The sequence below is a fragment of the Corythoichthys intestinalis genome, chromosome 7, assembly GCF_030265065.1.
Source record: "Corythoichthys intestinalis isolate RoL2023-P3 chromosome 7, ASM3026506v1, whole genome shotgun sequence".
Lineage (NCBI taxonomy): Eukaryota > Metazoa > Chordata > Actinopteri > Syngnathiformes > Syngnathidae > Corythoichthys > Corythoichthys intestinalis.
Window position 1 is genome coordinate 44,334,665 of NC_080401.1, and position 23,940 is coordinate 44,358,604.

The following is a 23,940-nucleotide window of genomic DNA, read 5'->3' on the forward strand; positions in this document are numbered from 1 at the left end:
TTTTCCCCTTCCCCCTCAAACACACATTTGATTGGCTGATGACTTGACCACCCTCCCGCCACACAGCCACACACGTGCACACACACACACAGCCCAGAAAGATTCATGCCACCTCCTCCTCCCTCTTTGCAGAGGAGGAATATTAGAAGTTTGTTTTTTTTCAGCCGGCAGCAGCCACTGTATGTAATGTAAAAAATATGTCAATGTTGTGGAGGTGGGGGAAAACACCACTTATTTTGCGACTGAAAGTCCGACCTGCATCAGAGTTAGCATAACATTAAACTATTTTAACAGGGAGCAGCTCGATTCAGCCATGTTAAATGAATTATGTCATATTCACTGTTGCCACAAGAGGGCAATGTATCCACCCAAATCAATCAAACTAAATGCAAACACGTACAAAACAAACCATTACAATGCCACTCTGGTTAAACGAATACTTGAAGCGGCAAAATTTGATTCAAAGCTATTTTCAAATCGATTTGCTTTAATAAATCGATGAATCGTTGCAGCACTGTTTGATTGGCTGATGACTTGAACCCCCTCCCTCCTTACAGACACACACGAGCACGCGCACACAGATCCGACAGATTCATGCCGCCTCCTCCACCTCCTTTGAAGAGGAAGGATATTAGAAGTTTTTTTTCTGCCAGCAGCAGCCACTGTATGTAATGTAAAAAAGACGTCAATGTTGTGTAGGTGGGGGAAAACACCACTAATTTTGCCACTGAAAGTGCAACCTGCATTAGAGTTAGCATAACATTAAACTATGTGAATTTGCTAGCCTGCAAAACTACTACGGTCAGGCCAGCCTCCACAAGGAAACACGAAGTCAAGCTAGCTGTCTCTCATTTTGATCATTGTTTGCATTGTGGTAATGCAACGCGGTGGCTTCAGAGTGCAAGTCCCTTTATTTAAAAAAAATAAAAAATGGGGAGCTATCAAAGAATGGTTCCACGTCCTGAACGGTACTTTGGTGTGAGTCTTGGGGTAGTCTAGTACGCCTCAGATGTAGATCAGTAATTGAATTGCTTAGATTTTTTTCCATTCATTTTTTCTCAAATCGCATTTATATTACAATACTTTAGTTTGAGTCTAGAGGTGCTCCAGCGTCCCCCAGAAATGAACCCATTTTTGGATAGCTCCCCGTTTTTTGTAATAAAGGGACTGGCACATCAAAATGTTTAGTTTTTGAAAACAAAGGTTGGACTCGAAATTTGCATCTCCTGAACCAATACACATTAAAGTTAGTATAAATCAATACAGATTACATTTCCATTGGTCATTTAGCCTATCATCATAGCCTATCAATTAATTAGGTTCATATTTGTGAGAAATGTAGCCCTGACCCCCGTTAAATAATCTGTTATACTAGTATAGTCCCTACCAATGGTGAGACCAAACCTACGCTCTTGCCATTGATGGTGGTAGACGTCCGATCATTTTTTGACTGCGAGTCATCAAAATGGATCGGACGTCTATTGCCGTCAATGACAATGTGAGGTCAACGTGTCTGAAACTGAGTTTGTCGAACATTAAATTGTAAACATGTGCCACTAACCCTCATTGAGACTGGCAAAACATGTTTAATACACCCAACATACTTTTTTCTACACAAACATTTGACCTCTATGACTAAAATCCTATAAAATAACCCTTACTAACAATTCCACTTTAAAATATGTGTTAAAATGTTTCACAAATAAAAATGTGACTATTAAAATGGGGGACAAACCGGTTACTTGACCTCTGCGAGTAAACATCCAAATAAACAACATCACAAATACTAATTTCATTTGAAAAGAAATTAAAATTTAAACAGGCTCAATTTGACCCGTCGACATAACAAGAGGGTTAAATTGTGAAAAAAAACTGAAAATACATCACTATAACACAAAAAAAAAAAAAAAACCTAGATGTGAAATTGAAGTCATAATATTAAGCTTCCATGTAATAAATCAATTTTTATTCTAAAATGTGTTGATTGGAAGATATTCATGAAAGAGTGAAAAATGTTACTAGGGCTGCAGCTATCGATTATTTTAGTACTCGATTAATCTATCAACTAGTTAGCTCAATAATCGAATAAGGAACATTTATTGCCTTGCAGGCGGCACGGTGGCTGAGTGGTTAGCACATCTGCCTCACAGTTCTGAAATCAGGGGTTCAATCCCGGGCTTCGGCCTTCCTGTCTGTTTCCTCCCACATCCCAAAAACATGCATGGTAGGCTGATTGAACACTCTAAATTGTCCGTAGGTATGAGTATGAGTGTGTGCGTGAATGGTTGTATGTCTCCTTGTGCCCTGCGATTGGCTGGCAACCAGTTCAGGGTGTCCCCTGCCTACTGCCCGTAGTTAGCTGGGATAGGCACCTCCGCGACCCTCGTGAGGAAAAGCGGCATGGAAAATGAATGAATGAATGAATAATGCGTTGCAGAATAAATTTGAGTTTGAAAACAAAGGGTTGCTAAGATTGCACTTTCAAAGGAGCATTAAATGTGAATACAAAATAAAATTCCCTAGTGTTTCTTCAAACTATGCAGAATTGCACTTTCATTTAAAAGTAAAATACCTGAGCTAAGCCTCAAACAGAGGCTATATATAACAAATGAGCATCTAAGTACAACAAAAGAACAATTGGCTAACTTGCGTCGCAAAAGGCCGCTAGCTTAAATGCTATAAAATGCAAACAATGCTCTTAACAAATCGTTCAAACACATATTTCCACAAAAAACTGCTAAATATACCTTTAAACTAAGAATGGATAAACAATTCTATTAGCTAAAAAAAAAAAAAAAAACACTTTATGTTGGTCTTAACAGGGAGCAGCTGGATCCAAGTTCCAACCATGTTTGATGAGTTATGTCATATTCACTGTTGACACTAGAGGGTAGTGTATCCACCCAAATTAATAAAACTAAATGCATTCTATCAAAACAAATTGCATTACATTACGCCACTCTAATTAAACGACTATTCGAAGCAGCAAAATTTGATTCAAAGCGTGTTCTAATCGAATTACTCGAGTTAATCGATCAATTGTTCCAGCACTAATCAATTGACTGCAGGGAAAAAGACATGTATGACGTACTACTATTATCAATTCTGTATGACGTGATACATAATTTTCAGACCTATCAATAAGTACATTGGAGCATGTGATGATAAAAAGTATGAGATCCCCGATTTACTGTTCAACCAGCTAACATTTATGATTTTGTAATGTTGAACGAGACTCGAGAATGCTAGCAAATTCAACACGATACAAAATTCATCCATGTTAAAGCCATATTCCCAGAAAAAAAAAAGGCTAAATATACCAATAAACTAAGTTATGAATGCATAAAAAACATATTAGCTCAAACAAAAACTTACCTTACGTTGGTCTTAACAGGGAGCAGCTGGATTCAGCCATGTTAAATGAGTTATGTCAGATTCACTGTTGCCACCAAAGAGTAGTTCATCCACCTGAATCGATAAAACTAAATCCAAACTTTCAAAACAAACCATTACACCACCACTCTAATTCAACAAATACTCGAAGCAGCAAAATGTCAAAGCTTTTTTTCCTAATAGAATTGAGTTAATCGATTAATCGTTGCAGCACTAGTGACAACCAAGCCCTCACTCGCCTGCCAACGTACATAAACTATTATGATTGGACAATGGGTATTAATGACATCACAAGGAAAGGCGGGCAATCTGGGATGCTAAGGGATGTGCCGCCTTCATAATGTGAATTATTTTTAAACAAGAATAACAGAAAAATGCTTGTCTTTATTAAATGCTTCATTAAGTAACTCCACTCAAATCCAATCACGCTGCTAATTGACACATTTATTCCTTTGATCGTAAAGCTACCAATCTTCTCTGGCAAGATTAAAGCTACAAACCTGTCAATCATTGTTAACTACCAAACGCAAGTTGGGCAGTTTGGCCCCACTGCTTTGCAGGAGGGAGGGGGAGAGGTTGTACGAGCATGAGGCAGAAAAAAAATTGTTTTTAAATCTAAAACCTAACTATTTTCACCCAATTCCAATCCTCTGAAAAATTCCGCGATATGCACGATCTCCGATCACGTGATCGGATCGGGACATCCCTAATATTCACATTTGATTGGCTAAAATAGTAGCATACTTGATCAAATGTTTGTTTGCTAGGCAGCCACTTCCTGGAAACACAAGCTTTTATGTATCTTGTCAGAAAAATTAAATTTTTTTTCAATGTTTTAAAGAAGATTCTTTCCGCCGAGATGCACATGATAACAGTGTTGTCTGTCCCTTTAAGGAAATATTGCATCACAGGCAAAAAACAAGTTACTGTAAACTTAAAACTACGTCATTTTAGCAAACTCTTCCTCCCGCACTGCAGGGAATTCTGCCGGGAAATGTCGAATGATGAACATGGCGCTCCAAAAATACATTTGCCATTGGCTTTATTGACGCATCAGCAATTTTTCACAAGAAATAAATCTGACACACGCAAGTCACGCACACCCTTCGCAAGTTCCCTGCACTTGTAAAACGCTTACTGGATGTTGCTCAACAGAGTGTGTGAATCATCTTACCATTGAAATACTATCAGAGCACCGTAGTGTACAAAACTTTGAAATGATTGGACTTTCGAGCATCGTGGTCACTCCGAAACGGGGAGGTGAACGCCACGTTTCCTCTGTCTGGGAATCAGGAAAAGCTTCACATCCCCTCGCCGTCACTCTCAACGTGATCGGGTCAATGGGAATGGGAATGAAGTCAAAGTAAGGAAGTGAGGAAGGGGGAAGAGAGTTCACAGGTTCTGGCAACAAGCCATTTTGTTGCCCCTTTGTCCGTCGGTGGTGGGTGGCACGCTGATGTCCACCACATTGTTGCCCGGGGAGTCGTCGTGCGCCGATCGGTCCGATATTTGCTTCTGGGAAACGATGCGGTAGATTTCTGCGAAGAAAGTATTTGAAAAGTGAGGAATAGAAAGAAAGAAACTAGGGTTTAAGAGGTGAACTGACTTTAACGATTTGTTATTGAATTCATGGAATATTTTTGAAGATAAGTGCTAAAAACAAGCAAGGCCACTGATGGACAGGCCATAATTTATTGCTGGATTGTTAAATTAAAGCATTAGGGATGGGAATTGATAGGATTTTTACGATTCCGATTCCATTATCGATGTTGCTTAACTATTCGATTCTTTATCGATTCTCTTATCGATTCTAATTTGGGGGAAAAGAAGACCAAACGTTTTGATTGGCATCGAGTTTGTTTAATCAGAACTCACACCATTACAAACTCACAACGAAATCAAAAGAGGCCCAAAGCCTCAATGTTAACTATGGCAATAAGTGGCAAATACACAAGAATGTGTAACATTTTACTGAAACATTTATCTAATAGAAATAAAAAATATTGGTATATATTGGCAGATAGGTTGTTGTTCTGCCTTTGGCAATATGTGTTAAAACAGGGGTCCCCAAACTTTTTCCTGTGAGGACCACATAACTTTCCCCTTCTCTGATGAGGGGCCGGGGTCAGTTTGTAACCGAAAAAGTGTGACGATTGCAGAAGTGCATAAATGTAAAAAAATTATTGTTTTTCAGAAAGCCACAATCAAATAACCCTTTCTGGATTCTTCACGGAATGAAAGTAAATAAAATAAAAATAATGATATAATAATAATAATTAATAATAAAAACACTATTAATTAAATACATAATAACCAAATAACCATCTCTGAATTCTTCAAGGAAAAAGGCCAGGAAATAAATAACACGATTGAGAAAAAAAAAAATTTCAAAATGGCCGGACCAAATGTGGAGGCGGGCCGTGGGCCGCAGTTTCAGCACCCGAAGAAATGCCGCATCCAAGCGAGTGAGCGAGCGAAGTGAGAGAGGGAAACACTTCTACGAGCCTACGCTCTTTGTTAATGTTAATATCTACAGAGGCAACGCCTGTATGTATCATCTTTTGTGTTGTTGTTGTTGTGTTTCCACTCGCGAACGGACACTTAAATCCAGTTGTGTAGTGGTTTGAACAATGTGCTAATGCTAGCGAACGAATGCTAACCATACTGTTGTTAGCAGCTAATCATTGCTGATTTACGTTGATACAAACCTGTTTGTTATTGGGGACAAAATTGATTTGTTTCATTTCTATTCTTAGTTTCACTCTTCAAGTGATGGTTGAATAAAGTCAGCAAATTATACCAACGTCTTCTACATCGTCATTTGGGAGTTTAGCTAGCTGTATAGCTAGAACTGAGCCTTAGCCTCTCTGTGAGGACAGCGCAGTCGTATTCCCTCCCGATGCAGTAATCTCCACCTTGCAATGACTGCAAGTCGCTTTGTTGTAATTTTTCCTCGTGAAGTGAAGACACACTTTCGAGCGTTTGAACCTACGTGCTGTCATTGTTATGTTTATGGCTGCAATGCTCGTGCTTACCCGTCGTAACCTTTCATTTTCACACTCTTTCCTGGTGAAGTGTAGTCAAACTTTGGAGCGAGTGGTCCTTGGCGCCATGCTAGTTTGATGCGTCTGGACAACAAGACACGTCACGACGCAATACGCGTCTTTAGGAATCGTTAAAGGGATCGTTAAGGCTTTTTCATTGTGATGTCGAGGCCTCGAAACAGTCGGAACCGGTTCCGAATTGGAATCGGATTTCGATTCCCATCCCTATAAAGCATTAAACTTTTTTTTTTTACCTCCACAGTAAAATTGATTTTTTTGGGGTGATTAACTGACATCAGTAAAAAAACTGTTTTTCTGACATGACCTTCCTATTACATAAGGACTAATCGCCATCAGTGGCTGTTTGGTACATTTGCAACTTCCTCATTCAAAACCTGGCCATTAAACAGCATCTCAAGAATTAAAATGAAAAAAAACAAAACTTTTTCTATTTTATTATTGTTTTTGTTTTAATTTAAAACATTGTTAGACTCAACATTGATTGGAAGGGGATTATATTGTCGAGATGCTTAATTTTATAAAGTAAATCAACCTACTTTATGAATTGGATATTTAGAAGAAAGTTTTCAATACTTCAATACCTTATGCAAGAAAATGTTGCAGACCAACTGCATCACTGAATGCTCGCCTTCAGCCTCAAACTTGAAAGTTATTATCACATTTCCTGCCTTCTTGAGGTAGATCAGAACCTTCCTTCATGACTCTCGACACATGCTTGCTTGCTGCCTTGGTCCGTTTTGGACAAAAGGGCCATTACAACCCATATCATTAATTGCGAATCAGTGAAAATGGGTAGCCCAACAAGAATCAATCTCAGACCAATGATAAAATAAGAACTGGAAAGTGACCAGCCTAATTAATTAAGTTTGCACAGCAAACTTGATATACAACAGGGATGAAAATGGGTCAAAAAAAATTCTCCTCAAATCTACATAATTCACTAGAGCTGGGAATCTTTGGGCACCTAACGATTTGATTATGATTACGATTCAGAGGCTCCGATTCGATTATAAAACGATTATTTATGCACCCCCCTCCTTTTTTTTTTTTTTTTTTTTTTTTAATGTTTTGTACATTAGTTCCAAAATTGTTCGAAAATCCTCTTAGGCTAAACCAAAATACTATTTCAGTATCAAGTTAACATATAACAATAAACAAATATACAAAAATAACAGTAAATAAAAAAAACTCCAGTCCCCATTCTGTATCAGCAGCCTTTAACTACATTCAATTAATTTAATGTTGTGAATCAACTGTTAAAGTTGTTAAAATTGCTCCCGTTATTCCACAATTTCCCTTCTGTCTACGTTTGTCAAAGTTTTAAAACTATGTCATCATTTAGAGATAGATTGAAGACAAGATTCTGCCGATTTAGGAGTATTTTAGATAAAAAGTTAATTATGTTCGCTACAACAGAGCCTTCTAGAGAGGTCTACTGCTTTAAGATGGCGGCTGTTTATTTATGCCGGAAAGTCTGTCAATTCGCATCTCTATTCAATAATACATGTTCTAACACCGACGTAGTCTGTTATTTTGCATCTAGTTCTACATATATATGATATCTACTGTAGCCGTATGTTTGTAGCAACTAGCAACTGGGCATTGTTTGTAGCGGCTGTCAGCCGCAGCCAGGTATGATTTTTTTTTAATCTAGCGGCATGAGTTGAACATGATATTTACTCTCGGTCCGTTCCTCATTGTGTCCCAAAGACCGCGCTGACTGTGTTTTACTTCCGCTTTACCTGGTATAATTCAATAATCGGAATATGGATATTTGTGAATCGTTCTCGAATCTTCCACGGCCGAATCGCGAATAATCTGAGAATCGGAAATTTCGCACGCCTCTACAAATTACGTAGGTCACCCTTTTTTGACTTCAAAACGGCAAATTTCGCTAAAAGGTGAGAGATTTTCATGCCTGATACAAAAGAAAAAAAAAACATGACATGTCAAGACAACCGTAAAAAAACCATAACGATCACTAATGCTTGTAATATAATTAAAGGCCCATGCATTACCAACCAACAGCACCCCCTGTTGATGAATACCTGTCACTATGACAGAGAATTGAATCCATGGATGTCTGTCTACAAGTTACAGCCAGCCCCAAATAGCAGAGTAGGAGGAGAAAAAAAATTTGCAAACGTCGCCGGGAAGACTTAGAGGCAAGGGGTCCATTGTGCAGCAGTGGTCGACATTAAATTTGTCACGTTCAATTACAATTCCGCCAAGGGGCCGCTTAATTTCAACGAAGGCAGCTTCTGCAAGGGTTCATTCAAAAGTGCCCGGCTTCAAACAGTGGCGGAACAAATATGAACGGGGCCCCGGGTGCGATGAGCATTTGCTGCCCCCTCCCGCCAACTGGCCAGCAAAGGTATTTTAACACTTAAACACTATATTATAGCTATGTGCGTCATCTTACCCATTTTATCTTACCCATCTTTGACCCCCCTCGCCCAACCACACCCACTTTACACCGGCAAACCGCTCCTCCCGGTTGCGGTGGCACTCCCAGCAACCCCCTAAGTTCCGCCCCTGGCCTCCAAACAGTGGCGAATTATATCCTTTTCATGTCAAGGGATATTCACACACCAATATCAATCAATTAGCAAACAACCTATGCCTGTAATCCTAGAATTGCTTTTAGAGGGAGAAGGAGCGAGGTGTGCATTAATGTGGTGGCGAGAAGTTGTTCTTCCTGGGAACGCGTTCGTGACGCCTTGCTGGCATGGAAGATGAGTTAAGCAGGCATCGGAAATAGGCTAAACAAAGTAGCATCCATTTCCCACATTATAAGTACCGTAGATGTACAGTCCCTGACAAAAGTCTAGTCGCTTATCCATTTTGTAGAAACAATGGCTAATGACCTGACTTTTAATTATTCAATTGGTTTCAGAAATCTAAGAAAAGCTAAGACCATCCCAAATGCTGTTGAATGTACAAAAATATATTTGTTACACTGAAAAAAGATTTATCATTTAATGAAGACATAAAGGTCCAATTTTGGAAAGACAAAAGTTTTGTCGCCTACAGAAAGTAGTGTGAAAATTTTAAAAAAATGTACTTCAAATACAAAAATATGTTAGATAACATAAGCGAATTAAGTAGTGGTGCTGTGTAGGGATGGGAATCGAAATCAGATTCCAATTCGGAACCGGTTCCTAGTGTTTCGAGGCCTCGACATCACAATGAAAAAGCCTTAACGATCCCTTTAACGAGTCCTGAAGACGCATATTGCGTCGTGACTGTCTTGTTGTCCAAACACATCAAACTAGCATGGCGCCAAGAACCACCCGCTCCAAAGTTTGGCTACACTTCACCAGGAAAGAGGGTGAAAATGAAAGGTTACAATAGTTTAGCACAGTACTTCTCAAATAGTGGGGCGCGCCCCCCCAGGGGGGCGCAGAGCGATGCCAGGGGTGGCGCATGTGACCTTGGGGAACATCCTTTTTTTTTCTCACTTTTTGCCATACTAGAATAAAGTGTACTTGCGCATCCACTCAGTGGGTGGCAGTGGCGCTCTCATTTTCAAAGTGTGCGCAGTATTTTTGAAGTAAGCAAGAGCACACGGACGAGAGATATGAAGAGCTGTGCGCCGTTTTCGAAAGCCGTCTACACCGGCGGCATCCGGCCAGACTCACGCAGCGCAGTCTTCTCCGGTTCTCACGTGTCCGCCCGAGACGTGCCATTTTCAGCTTGGGATCGTCACGACGACCGCCGTCACCTATGGTTCTCCCTCGGCCGGCGAGAATGCGCTTTTTTCGGGCCGTTTGCCTTTTGGCTTTGACATTTAATACAGTGGTAGGTGAGGAAAGACCACTGTTTACTGTGTCTAAAAATGATTATAGCGGACAGCCGGAAGCCAAATCAATTAAGACGCCACTTAAAGACATTAGACCCCAATCTCAGTGATAAGCCGCTTGGTTGTTTTTCAGCGAAAACGTGCCGAATATTGCCAATAATCGTCCCGCTTTGTCAGCGTTATACAAGTAAACCAGTGAGCACTGTTAGCATGCTCCGTGGAAAATAACCCCACACTATTGCAAACTGGAGGTGCTAATGTGAGCAGCGAAAATAAAAACTGTCCTTTTGTCCAAAGACACCCCCCCTTCTATTTAGTTTTGTTTTTTTCAGTCAAATTTTTTGGCATATTGTCCTCATGAGTTAATGTTTCTAATCAATTTGAATTTGTTATTATTTACTGATTTTATTTTTAATGATCAAATGTTAAAAATGTACCTTGAGTGTATTTTTACAGTTTGGATGTGACTTTTTTTTTTTTTTTCAAATTCAGGCAAATTGATGCGCGTCAAGTCTTTTCTGTTACAAACAAAACAATGTTGATAAAGTTATACTTTATAAGTTGATCTCTGTTATTTTCTGTAATAGAAAAAAATGACAATATGAGGCAGAGACGAACTTATAATAGTAATATTATAGACAAATGATACTATTTACAGTGGCGGCAGAATTTGGGGGGGGGGGGGGGCGCGAAACATTTACGTCTTTCTTAGGGGGGGCGTAACAGAAAATAATTGAGAAGCACTGGTTTAGCACGAGCATTGCAGCTGTAAACATAACAATGACAGCACGTAGGTTCAAACGCCCGAAAGTGTGTCTTCACTTCAGGAGGAAAAATTACAACAAAACGACTTACAATCATTGCAAGGTGGAGCTAACTGCATCGGGAGGGAAGGTGGAGATATCTGCATCGGGAGGGAATAGACTGCACTGTCCTCACAGAGACAGCTATACAGCTAGCTAAACTCCGAAATGACGATACAGAAGACGTTGGTATAATTTGCTGACTTTATTCAACCATCACTTGAAGAGTGAAACTAAAAATAGAAATGAAACAAATCAATTTCGTCCCCAATAACAAACAGGTTTGCATCAACCTAAATCAGCGATGATTAGCGGCTAATTCAGTAATAACAAAGCAGTTAGCATGCGTTCGCTAGCATTAGCACATCGTTCAAACCACTACACAACTGGATTTAAGTGTCCGATCGCGAGTGGAAACACACAACAACAACACAAAAGATACATACAGGCGTTGCCTCTGTAGATATTTTACAAGCATTAACAAAGAACGTAGGGTCGCAGCAGTGCTTCCCTCTCTCACTAACTTGCTCACTCGCTTGGATGCGGCATTTCTTCTGCTTCACGTGAGCGCGTTCTTCTTCACGTGAGGAAGCGCAAGGGCGCCCCCACTTGAGCGTTAAAGCACCATAAAAACTAAAAGGCATGCATTTCAATATACTGGTAAATACTACTTTAACAGGGGATCCCCAAACTACGGCCCGCCCCGACATTTGGTCCGGCCCCCTGAACAATACCAGAGAGCATTTTGAATTTTTTTTTTTTTCTTAATAGTGTTAATTATTTTCTGGCCTTTTTCTGTGAAGAAGGCAGAGAGGGTTATTTGGTTATTATCTATTTGATTAATAGTGTTATTTTTATTAATTATTATTATATTATTATTTTTATTTTATTTACTTTTGTTCCGTGAACTATCCAGAAAGGGTTATTTTATTGTGGCATTCTGAAAAACAATATTTTTTTACATTTAGGCACTCCTGCAATCGTCACACTTTTTCTGTTACAAACTGACCCCGGCCCCTCATCAGAGAAGGGAAAAGTTATTAGTAATTGTTTCTACAAAATGGATAAGCGACAAGACTTTTGTCAGGGACTGTAGTTGATTGCCAATTGTCACTTATTTGGCTTTTTTTATTGTTAATTGCATGTTAATTATTTATTGATATTGGCTTTCATTTTACGAGAAATGTCCTACTTACCAGTGAGGATGTTTTTGAAGGCTTCTTCCACATTTGTAGAGTCCAAGGCAGAGGTTTCGATGAACGACAGCGTGTTCTTTTCTGCCAAGGACGAACATTCAAAGTTGAGACCCTTAAAGTCCATTTCTTCAGTTGTCTTATTTACCCGCAAACGCCCGCGCCTCATCGGTGGGCACGGCCCTGAGGTGTCGCAGGTCACTCTTGTTGCCCACTAGCATTATGACGATGTTGTTGTCGGCGTGGTCCCTCAGCTCCTTCAGCCAACGCTCCACGTTCTCGTAGGTCAGGTGCTTGGCAATGTCGTACACAAGAAGAGCGCCCACTGCGCCCCGGTAGTACCTGTCGCCAGGAAACACTCATGGTCAAGTTAGGGTGAGGAATACGTGGGCGTCGGCGTCTGGCACTCACGCCGAGGTAATGGCTCGGTAGCGTTCTTGTCCGGCCGTGTCCCAAATCTGTGCCTTGATGGTCTTGCCATCCACCTGAAGGCTACGTGTGGCAAACTCCACCCCGATGGTGCTCTTGCTTTCTAAGTTGAACTCATTTCTGGTGAAACGAGACAGCAGGTTGCTCTTGCCCACCCCGGAGTCACCAATCAGCACAACTGCAAAACATCAAACCCGACAAGGACAGGTGCATCACTGTATGCCATTCAGCGTAGGGCTGCAGCTATCGAATATTTTACTCGTCGATTAATCGATGGACTAGTTAGTTCGAATAATCGAGTAATCGGATAAGGAAGATGAAAAATTAAAATACCTGAGCTGAGCCTAAAATGGTATAAAAAAGATTTTACAAATGATGATCTATGTACAACAAAAGAACAATTGGCTAACTTACACAGAAAACGTCCGCTAGCTTAAATGCTATAAAATGCTGTTTTTTTTTTTTTTTTTTTTTTTTTTACAATGCTCTTAACAAATGGTTCAGACTAGGGCTGCAGCTATCGAATATTTTAGTAATCGAGTAATCGACTGAAAATTCTATCGATTAATCAAGTAATCAGATAAAACAAATATATTTTTAGGTGAAGAGCAATTATACATATACATGAGAAAACAAGACATTTCATGTAATCTTGAACCATTTTCATCAATCAATGTCTTTATTTTCGATGTATATTGTTGAAAACAGCCAACAATTGCATCTCAGATGTAACTACAATTAAAAAAAAGACTAATTCACTGCTTTCACTCAAAAAACTTTTAGATCTTATTAATATATATATATATATATCTTACCTAAAAATGCCATTACGCTTGATAACACACATCACTTAAAAGTTAGGATTTTTTTCCCACGTGTTTCAATTGAATTTCTCTTTGTGTCAAGCCATTTTTAAGTTCTAGTTAAGTTTTAAGTTAGTCTAAACTGTAAGTCCTGATAGGATTTTGAGTTTTTGCTGTGTTCAAAATAAATGTATGATACAGGCTGTATTGGAGCACATTAGGGACCAGTGCTACTTGGTGTTTTATCCAGCAATGACTACTGAGCTAAAATTGATAGTTAGCATGATTAAGTTTTTATTTTACACCCTCATCACTCCACAATGCTATGTTATGTTAAAGCCTGTATGTAAGACACGTTAGCCACGCATCGACAGTGGTCTTAATTAATTGAAACCTAGCCCTCCGCAGGGCTAACGTTCCGTGAGCTAGTAGCGACAGTAACGTTAATCTTATTTATTAGCGCTTAGCGCTCTTACTTAGCGCTTAGCGCTGTACTGCTTTAAGATGGCGGCTGTTTACAAACGCTGCCCAGACGCGGCCGAGTCTGTCATTTGGCATCTAGTTCAACATACATGTGATCTCTATGAGACGTACCAGACGCTGCCTGTTACCAATGTAGCATTGTGCGGGCTAGTATTTAGCAACGTCGGCGTCGTTTGTGGCGGCTGTCGGCTGCGGTAAGTTTTTTTTTTTTTCTTCCTCTTCCTCTCCACACGTGACAGCGCGCTGTCCCGCATTAAAAGTAGTCCTAGCAAAACGTGATGCTTAGAGCTGTCAAAATAAACGATTACTCGAGGTGAATAAAATTACTCGGATCAGTTTTTAAACTCGAGTTACTCGAGTTGCTCGAGTACTCGTTTCAGCTCTAGTTCAGAAACATATTCCCACAAAAAAAAAAAAAAAATAAATAAACTAAATCATGAATGCATTAAAAAACATTAGCTCAAACGAAAACTTGGCTAATGTTGGTCTTAACAGGGAGCAGCTCGTTTTAGCCATGAGAAATGAGTTATATCATATTCATTGTTGCCACCCAAATCAATAAAACTACATGCAAACACTTTCAAAATAAACCACTACATTGCTACTTTAATTAAACGAATACTCGAAGCAACAAAATTTGAAGATTTTTTTCTAATCGAATCCTAGAGTTAATCGATTAATTGTTGCAGCACTAATTCAGTGTTAAGATTCTATCAACTAGTTGCTTGCTTGGCAGCTATTTCAGCATACTGTGTCTAATTGTCATGGTTTTAATTCAGTCAGTGGCACAATTAAAGTGTTTTTTTCCTTAGAGAGGAGTAGGGATATCCCGATCCAATAACGTGATAGGAAATTGGGCCATTTTTCATAGGATTGGAATTGAGTGAAAAGAATTAGGTTTTTCATTTAAAAAAAAAAAGTTTTTCTGTTTCATGCTTGTACAACCTCTCACCCTCCCTCCCTCTGAGCAGTGCGATCAAACTTTTTTTTTGTCACCAGTGCAGTTTGTGCAGTGCGTTTGGTACTTGAAGTTAAATATGATTGACAGGTTTTGAGCTTTGATTTGGCCAGCAAAGCCTCAGTAGCTCTACGATTAAAGGCACAAATGTATGAAACCGATTAGCTTGTTACCCAGTAGAGCCAGGCAGTACATCAAAAATTCTTCACGATGACCGACGTAATTTTGACCATGTCGGTGAATTCGGTAATTCATTTAAATAAGAAAATATAGTCTTTTCATCCCACTTTGACTTTGTGTCATTCGGCTATGTTCATTCCCCTTTAAGAAAGCAGTCGGTGTGCTTACGTATGAAGTCACGTGGTTATCAGGAAAAAAACAAACGAAGCCCGATAGGCTAACGCTAGCGGCTAACGCTACAAGCAAACATGATGAAGTCGGGCTTAAGGGAACTTCGCCAAACTTTCACCCGACATTTAGTAGACAGCTGGCGGCCTCCAAACGGGCTTTAACCCACTTTCCTCCGTGGTTCTCACGATTTCCGGAGCGTGTTTTCAGTACTTTCTTCTGGTAGCCAGGCCACAGGCTAACGCTAGTGGCTAACAGCGGCTACAAATGAATGTGATGGAGTCGGATAGCGGCTCTAACCTTGGCGAAACGGCTGAACTTAATGAGTGGATTGTGCAAGGACTGCATCTAGCAATTAGTATGTCACGTTATTTTGTATCTGTGTGTGTGTGTGTGTGATTTCTTTGATATCTTTTATGATGGTAAAGCATTCATCATAAATTATAATCCAACAGTGAACGTTTAATCATGAACGTTTAATGGCCACACCCATTTTTCTGTAGGTACTTGCTTTATTCTGTCATTCTATCTGATTATTGCCATCATAAAATCTTAAATGTTTCATTGCCATAAGAGCAATATAGCTCTAATGCAGTGGTGTCCAAACTATTCCACATAGGGCCGCAGTGGGTGCTGGATTTCATTCCTACAAAACAAGATGACGTCTTTTCACCAATCTGGTGTCTCACAAGTGTAATCAGTTGATTGCAGTCAGGTGCTGCTTGTTTTAGCACAAACTGCATTGGTTAAACCGTCTGTGCTCGATTGGTAGGAACAAAAACCAGGACCCACAGCGGCCCTTGCGGACAGGTTTGGACACCCATGCTCTAATGTGTATGTGTGTGTGCATGTATTAAAAAAAATGCTCTGGTAAAAAAAAAAAAAGCAGCCATTAACAATAAGTTGTTTGAAGTGTACTGTTGAAGCTGTAAGCCATTTGTGTTACAATTGGGGGTGCACGATATCCATTTTTTGAAACCGATACAGATATCGATAACTTCCTAATCCTCAAGGCCGATACCGATACGATAACCGATAATATTTATATTTTTAAATGTATATTCCCCTTTTGAACACCTATAAGTCAAAATTAATACTGGTGGATTCAGCATAGATTTGCCTTTGACCTAACCAGAATTTTCATGATGACATGAACATTATTATGATGAACTAAAACAAAGACAAGAAGTATTTACCTAAAATAAAGTGCCCGTATTTATTTTTTTAAATAAACATAATTTGAGTCAATCACCATCAATTAGTCAATGTCACTGAAGATGTGTTCCCTGAACAATGAGCACTGAACTAAAACGTAAACCCAACAGGTATTGTGCTTTGTCATCAGATAAAAACATTTGAGGCAACAGGAGAGGAGACTTTTGTGGTCTTGGCCCATAAAACGACTTTCTTAACCTGGGAATTATAGGACAGCAAGCCTATCAATAACCAAAAGGCCTATCAATAACTTACTTATAACAAACACTGTAAAATGCAAAAAAATTGCTAACTGCCACAGTAAGGTTTATAACTCAGTGATGGTAAAATACGCCCTCTAGAACAGTAACAAAACTTTGCATACTGGCAAAACAGGAGTGAAAAAAAAAAAACGTACACATCCCAATCCACCGACACAGTGGCAAAAACATTATCAGTATATTATCGGGCTGAAAAATATTGTGATTGGATTTATTGGGATGACGTCATAATTCCTATTATTAGACTGATAATTATTGAACCGATAATTATCGTGCACCTCTAATTACAATGTACATGTTTGCTCAGTCAATGGATTGATTTTTATGATGTACATTGTTCAACTCAACAACCTGTTATAAATGTTCATACTTAAATTCTTATTGTTTACAAGAAATTTTTATCTGCGTATTGTTTAGAATGTGTGTACAATTGTTACATATGTGAAATTTAAAGCTGGTAACTAAATTAACGAGAAACAGTTAATTTGTATTTCATGCATTGATTCAGATTTTCAAATTATATAACAGTCCGCTTGGGCAAATCTATCGTCATTTATCGTTATCGAGGTAAATCTGCTCAATTCACCGTGATATGTACTGAAGGCCATATCGCCCAGCTCTATTACCCAGTACGTGACAACTCATTGTGCAAGGGAGAGGCTGTTCTCAGCAGCGTGAGTGCATTTGAGTGGACTCACTCATATGAATTACAGTGATCCTCACTACTTTGTGCCATGAGTCCATCGCAATTTTTTTTTAGTATTTTATAGAGCTGTCCCAATCTGATCACGTAGTCTCTCACTCACCGCTTTTCTTGGTCCGGCAGTGGTTAATAAAGTTAACGATGATTGACAGGTGTTAAGGTTTGATCTCGCCAAAGATGCTTGGAAGCCGAAACTTCAAAGTGCCGCATGCGTCAATCATCGTTTAACTTGTTAAACAGTTGCTGTGGCAACTCATTGTGTGTAACTGAGCAACTTGAGTGGATTTGAGTGGACTCACTCAGTGAAGCATTTAATAAAGACAAGAATTTTTCTACTTTATTCTTGTTTAAAAATAATAAGCAGCGGGACAGTAACATGTTTAAAACTTACCATAATAATTACATTTGAGAAGCTCAAAAACCATTTATTAAAAAATATATTTATGGAAACGTTTGTATGTTTTTAAATTATACTTTAGGCAAAAAAACCTGAAAAAAACATGTCTTATACGTATCTCTTTCCAATACTAAATCCAAATAAATACATTGAATACACACACACCCAAAAAAAACCACCTTTTTTTGGGGGGGTGGGTATGCTACTTCACAGTTTTTTACGTATCGTGGCAGGCTCTGGTCTCCATTAAGCGCAAAAAACGAGGAATCACTGTATATGAACGTTTTGGAGAGTGTTTTGCCCAGAGTCAAGTGGCTGTGTCCCCCACATGTTTTGTTTTGTTAATAAAAATAAAAGCCATCCAACGCCTCTCGGTGTTTTTTATGCACGCTGCTGCCTTCCTGAAGAGGAAATTGGAAGAAGCGAGCCAACCGACGACAACGAGCCAACATGAATCACCAGTCCACTCCTCACTACGGTGAGGAGTTGAAAGCACCGCCAATTACCAAGAAGGGCGAATAAAAGTATGGCGTTAAAGGTGATGCAATGAAAAATGTGGGTGGGCCTACATTTTGTGCACCTTAAGGAAAAAAAGTTTGGCGCACCAGTGCAACCAACGCAAAAAGTAAGTGTGGAGCCTTGGCAATATATATCGCAATGTTAATTTTTTCCAAACTCATTCAGGCCGATTACAAACAGAGCTACTCAAGTTATCTGATGAGTTTTAATATCGCAATCCCCCCCCCAAATAATCACAATGTTCGTTTTTTTCCTAATATCGTTCAGGCCTAATGTGTATGTGTACATATTAGGGGTGTAACGGTACACAAAAATCTCGGTTCGGTACGTAACTCAGTTTTGAGGTCACGGTTCGGTTTATTTTCGGCACAGTAAGAACACAAAATGCAAAATAAAAATGTGCTAGTTGTTTATTATACACCTTTGTGCTTTCAACAATAGGAACATTAGCCTATACAAAGCTAGAATTCTGCTCAAAAAGTAGCGGGTATTTAAAGATAATCCAACAACAATTTGCCTTTCAGACACCGCGTATTGGTCAGCTTTCTTTCTGAAAGAAAGAAGAAAAAAGAAGTCCTGTGCTAAAGAGAAAAGCAATCCCAATGACAAAGATTTTAACATGTAATTTACAAATGTAATGCCTCAATGAATCATTTATTTTCTTATGAACGGTTTTCAAAAGCTTTATTGGTGGATTTTCTCAAGTTAAAGCGCCACACAGAAATTAATAAATTTAATTGTGTAAACAGGATGTGTGTATTATTCTTATTCTTTAATTACAGGTGTTTTAGCTCATTTCAATTTATTTTATTTAAATGGGCTATTATTTATTTATTATGTGTTTATATTTTACAAATGTGATGTAGTATTCATTTATATTGTATATTTTATCTTGTATAACTTTAGTTCCTATGTGAATATTAGTTCCTACTTGTTTTGTTGTGGTAGGAGGGTTTTGTATTGAACACGGGGCCGTGTTGGTTATTATTATAGCAGAGAAGACAGCAGTAAATCAACAAAGACAAGTCAACTGTGCCCCGATCTACCACTCAGGAGATCTGATGGACTCAAAAAGTGGGTTACGATTGCACATTAGTTTGAAAATCGACCGGAACCACCGTATTTTTACACAAGTGACTTCCGGTCTGCCCGATCCTAGCTACCCGTTATAGTATTGACGCAGGAGGGTCGCATCTCGCGTCAAATAATAAACTCTGCCCTTTTTTTTGTGTGCGTCGCGTTGAGCCGCTTCTGGGACGCATCTAACACGCGGCCGCACTGCGACTCGTGTGCATTGGCTGATTGACTTTAACACCCGCGTTTCACTGCGTTCTCGCGGCGGCCACGTTGTCGCGCCATTGACGTTTCTGGGTTATACTGTCCTACCGTGTTGGTCCTCGTTATAGTAGAAAAGACGGAGTAATTATAATCTACACAAAGAAACTGTAACCCGATCCACTCACAGCCTCGAAAAGTAAGGGTTACATTATGTCAGAAACTTGCTCAGTACGCTTCCGTTCCGAACCGAGCACCACGTACCGAAACGGTTCAAAACAAATACATGTGCAGTTACACCCTTAGTATATATATATATATTATATATATATATATGTACAGTGCCCTCCATAATTATTGGATTTATAATATTTTTTTTCTTCTAAATAATATGGGACCTAAATGGAAAAAAAAAGAAAAATACAACCTTCAATACAAGTGCATTTATTCAGTGGGGAAAAAAATCCCACATAAAGAAATAATTATTTGACATCAAATAATGTGTGTCACAATTATTTGCACCCCTGGTGATAATACTTTGTACAACCCCCTTTTTCCAACAAAACAGCACCTAATCTTCTCCTTTAATGTTTCACAAGATGGGAAAAGACAAAGAGGGATCTTCAGCCATTCCTCTTGCAGAATCTCTCTAAATCATCCAGAGACCTGGGTCCTCTCCTCTGTACTCTCCTCTTCAGCTCACCCCACAGGTTTTCAATGGGGTTGAGGTCTGGGGACTGAGATGGCCATGGGAGGAGCTTGATTTTGTGTCTGGTGAACCATTTCTCTGTAGATTTGGCCATATGTTTAGGGTCATTGTCTTGCTGAAAGACCCAGTGACGACCCATCTTCAGCTTTCAGGCACAGGGCAACAGATTTTGATTTAAAATGTCCTGGTATTTTAAAGCATTCATGATGCCATGCACTCTAACAAGGTTCCCAGGGCCTTTGGAAGCGAAACAGCCCCACAGTATCACTGACCCACCCCCATACTTCACAGTGGGTATGAGGTGCTGTCTACACGCCAACAACCTGTTTGGGAGGCATGCACGGAGAAACCTTTCCTCACTTACGATCATAAACGCAAATGTCTGGAGTTCGCCAAGCGGTATTGGGGCTTCAACTGGGACCGTGTGCTTTGGTCAGATGAGACCAAGATTGAGCTTTTTGGCAACAAACACTTTAAGTGGGTCTGGCGTGCCACGAAAGATGCACATGCTGAAAAGCACCTCATACCCACTGTTTGATGCTGTGGGGCTGTTTTGCTTCCAAAGACCCTGGGAACCTTGTTAGGGTGCATGGCAACATGAATGCTTTGAAATACCAGGACATTTAAAATCAAAATCTGTTGCCCTCTGCCCGAAAGCTGAAAATGGGTCGTCACTGGGTCTTTCAGCAAGACAATGACCCTAAACATATGGCCAAATCTACAGAGAAATGGTTCACCAGACACAAAATCAAGCTGCTCCCATGGCCATATCAGTCCCCAGACCTCAACCCCATTGAAAACCTGTGGGGTGAGCTGAAGAGGAGAGTACAGAGGAGAGGACCCAGGTCTCTGGATGATTTAGAGAGATTCTGCAAAGAGGAATGGCTGAAGATCCCTTTTTGTCTTTTCCCATCTTGTGAAACACTATAGGAGAAGATTAGGTGCTGTTTTGTTGGCAATAGGGGTTTGTACAAAGTATTAACACCAGGGGTGCTAATAATTGTGACACACATATTTGATGTCAAATAATTATTTCTTTATGTGGGATTTTCCCGCTATTGAATAAATGCACTTGTATTGAAGGTTGGATTTCTCTTTTTTTCCATTAAGGTCCCATATTATTTTGAAAAAAAATATATATATATATATATTAGAAGCTAAAAAACACATAATTATTATAAATCCAATAATTATGGAGGGCACTGTATATAATTTTTTTTTTTTTTAAACTTTTTAAGGGCTAAAAAGTAACAAAATATTACAAAAATATATACATTTCATACTTCGCAACACTCCCGGAAAAAGCTAAAGAGGAAGTACTGTAAAAAGTACAGTACTGTAACATGTTTGGAACTATTTGTCATACAAGAAGAAAAAATAAATAAATACTTTTTTCTCTCGGTTTCAGATTCGGACTCGGTATCGGCAGACACTCAAAATCAGGTGACTCGGGTGCAAAAATAAGCAAATCAGGACATCCCTACATAGCAGATATTATGAGTACAATACCACTTAGCTCCAATTTTGTAGAAAAGCTTAACTCACTGCCTGCCATTGACGGTCTAGCTAGCGTCGACTGGGCTTCTAACGCTTTCAGTAATAAGGAGTTAGAATTCTGCAAAAAAAGAAAACTGCACATTGCCCCAATTATGGAAGGTCAGTGACGTCATGTCAAGTATCTATTACTACCGCGTCCATGTTAGCTCGCTCCCACCACTGTAGGTTCTATACCTGTACACTAATTTAGTCCACCACTTGCACGGGATTATTATTCTATTACTAAACAATATTATGCTAATTCAACAGCGACAACTCTTTTATTTTCAAACGTTGGGCAAATTGTGCGTTCCCATTCCCCAGGGAGCTAACTTTAGCATTACCGTGGTCTTGTTACTTCTTTGTGTTTCAGAAACATAACGACCACGAGCGTCGTATGTTGGCAGTCGTCCGCTCCCGGGATACCTTACCTTTGAATAAATAATCGTATTCATCATCTCTGTTTCCCATTTTTTCGGAGTGGCGAAGGGAGCCTGGCTCTTACTTTTCTAAATATTGCCCAACAACAGACAAGCTCCGCCTTCGGCAGGAAAATGTGGGCGTCACTGCACAGGAATGTGACTCTGGACCAATCACAAAGAGTGTGCTTGTGACTGACAGTTTTGTTGGCGAATTGGCTGTCGTTAACCAGTCACGGGACTAATCAATCCAGGTAGACGCCATTGCGCCGAATCAACGACCCGTAGAGAAGCATGTATGTAATGCTAGACGAATCCTAAGTCAGCGGCCATCTTGCGTCGGTGTACGTATCGAGCAGGGTGTGGTTTGAGGCAGGATATATATATTTAAATTTCATAATTATAAGTATTCAATTAAATTATTGCATTTCAGACGTTTTTGAAAAATCTATGGCTATTTCAAAGTACACGCTTCATTGACTGCGATTATCTTCTATCTATGGAACAGCTCTGACGCAAAATGGCTGACAAGTGACACTGCTCTAAGCCGTTGGCTAACAGCGCGCATTAGACATCTAGTTTCATATATTATCTGATACATATTTTTTTCCCCTGCCCATCCATTTTCTGTGACAAATTTTCTCAATGTTACATAATTTTAAAAATATATTTTAAATAGTTATCACCCTGTATAGTTTTAATCATATCATATGGGTTCATATATATATATATATATATATATATATATATATATATATATATATATATATATATATATATTAGGGCTGTCAAACAGTTAAAATTTTTTAATCGAGTTGATTACAGCTTAAAAATTAATTAATCGTAATTAATCGCAATTAATCGCAATTCAAACCATCGATAAAATATGCCATATTTTTCTGTAAATTATTTTTGGAATGGAAAGACAAGACAAGATGGATATATACATTCAACATACGGTACATAAGGACTGTATTTGTTTATTATAACAATAAATCAACAAGATGGCATTAACATTATTAACATTCAGTTAAAGCGATCCATGGATAGAAAGACTTGTAGTTCTTAAAAGAAATATTTTAGTACAATTTTTAGAAATTTTATCTTAAAACCCCTCTTAATGTTTAGGGTTAGGGTTTTTTAATGAAATTTGTAAAATTTTCAATCAAAAAATAAACTAGTAGCCCGCCATTGTTGATGTCAATAATTACTTACACAATGCTCATGGGTGGCTGAAGCCGATAAAATCAGTCGCACCCAAGCACCAGCAGAGGGCGGCAAAACTCCATAAAACACAATTAACAAGCGGTGTTTCACTGTACCGTCATTTAAATCTGTCTGAGCGGGTAATCTGCGTTAATTGCGTCAAATATTTTAACGTGCTTAATTTAAAAAATTAATAATATATTATATTAATAATTTTGACAGCCCTAATATATATATATATATATATATATATATATATATATATATATATATATATATATATATATATATATATTTTTTTTTTTTTTTTTTTTTTAATTATATATTTTTTTCTCTGTAACGTCATTCACTTGAGATAGAAATAGAAAACATAGAAATGTAAAAATGATCAAATTAATTTAACTCGGCCAATTGTTTTTCTAGC

The 23,940-nt window shown here is 38.8% G+C and overlaps 1 protein-coding gene across 1 annotated transcript; it reads right to left on the minus strand.

The window, feature by feature from the left end:
• Positions 1-4,418: 4,418 nt before the first annotated feature.
• LOC130919135 (ras-related protein Rab-11B-like) lies at positions 4,419-22,477 on the minus strand. Its single transcript, XM_057841590.1, has 5 exons — positions 22,323-22,477; positions 12,668-12,863; positions 12,405-12,598; positions 12,260-12,340; positions 4,419-4,931 (listed from the first exon to the last, which is right to left on the minus strand). Exons 1-5 carry the CDS (start codon positions 22,360-22,362, stop codon positions 4,786-4,788), a joined length of 657 nt encoding a protein of 218 aa, XP_057697573.1. The 5' UTR covers positions 22,363-22,477; the 3' UTR covers positions 4,419-4,785.
• Positions 22,478-23,940: the final 1,463 nt, after the last annotated feature.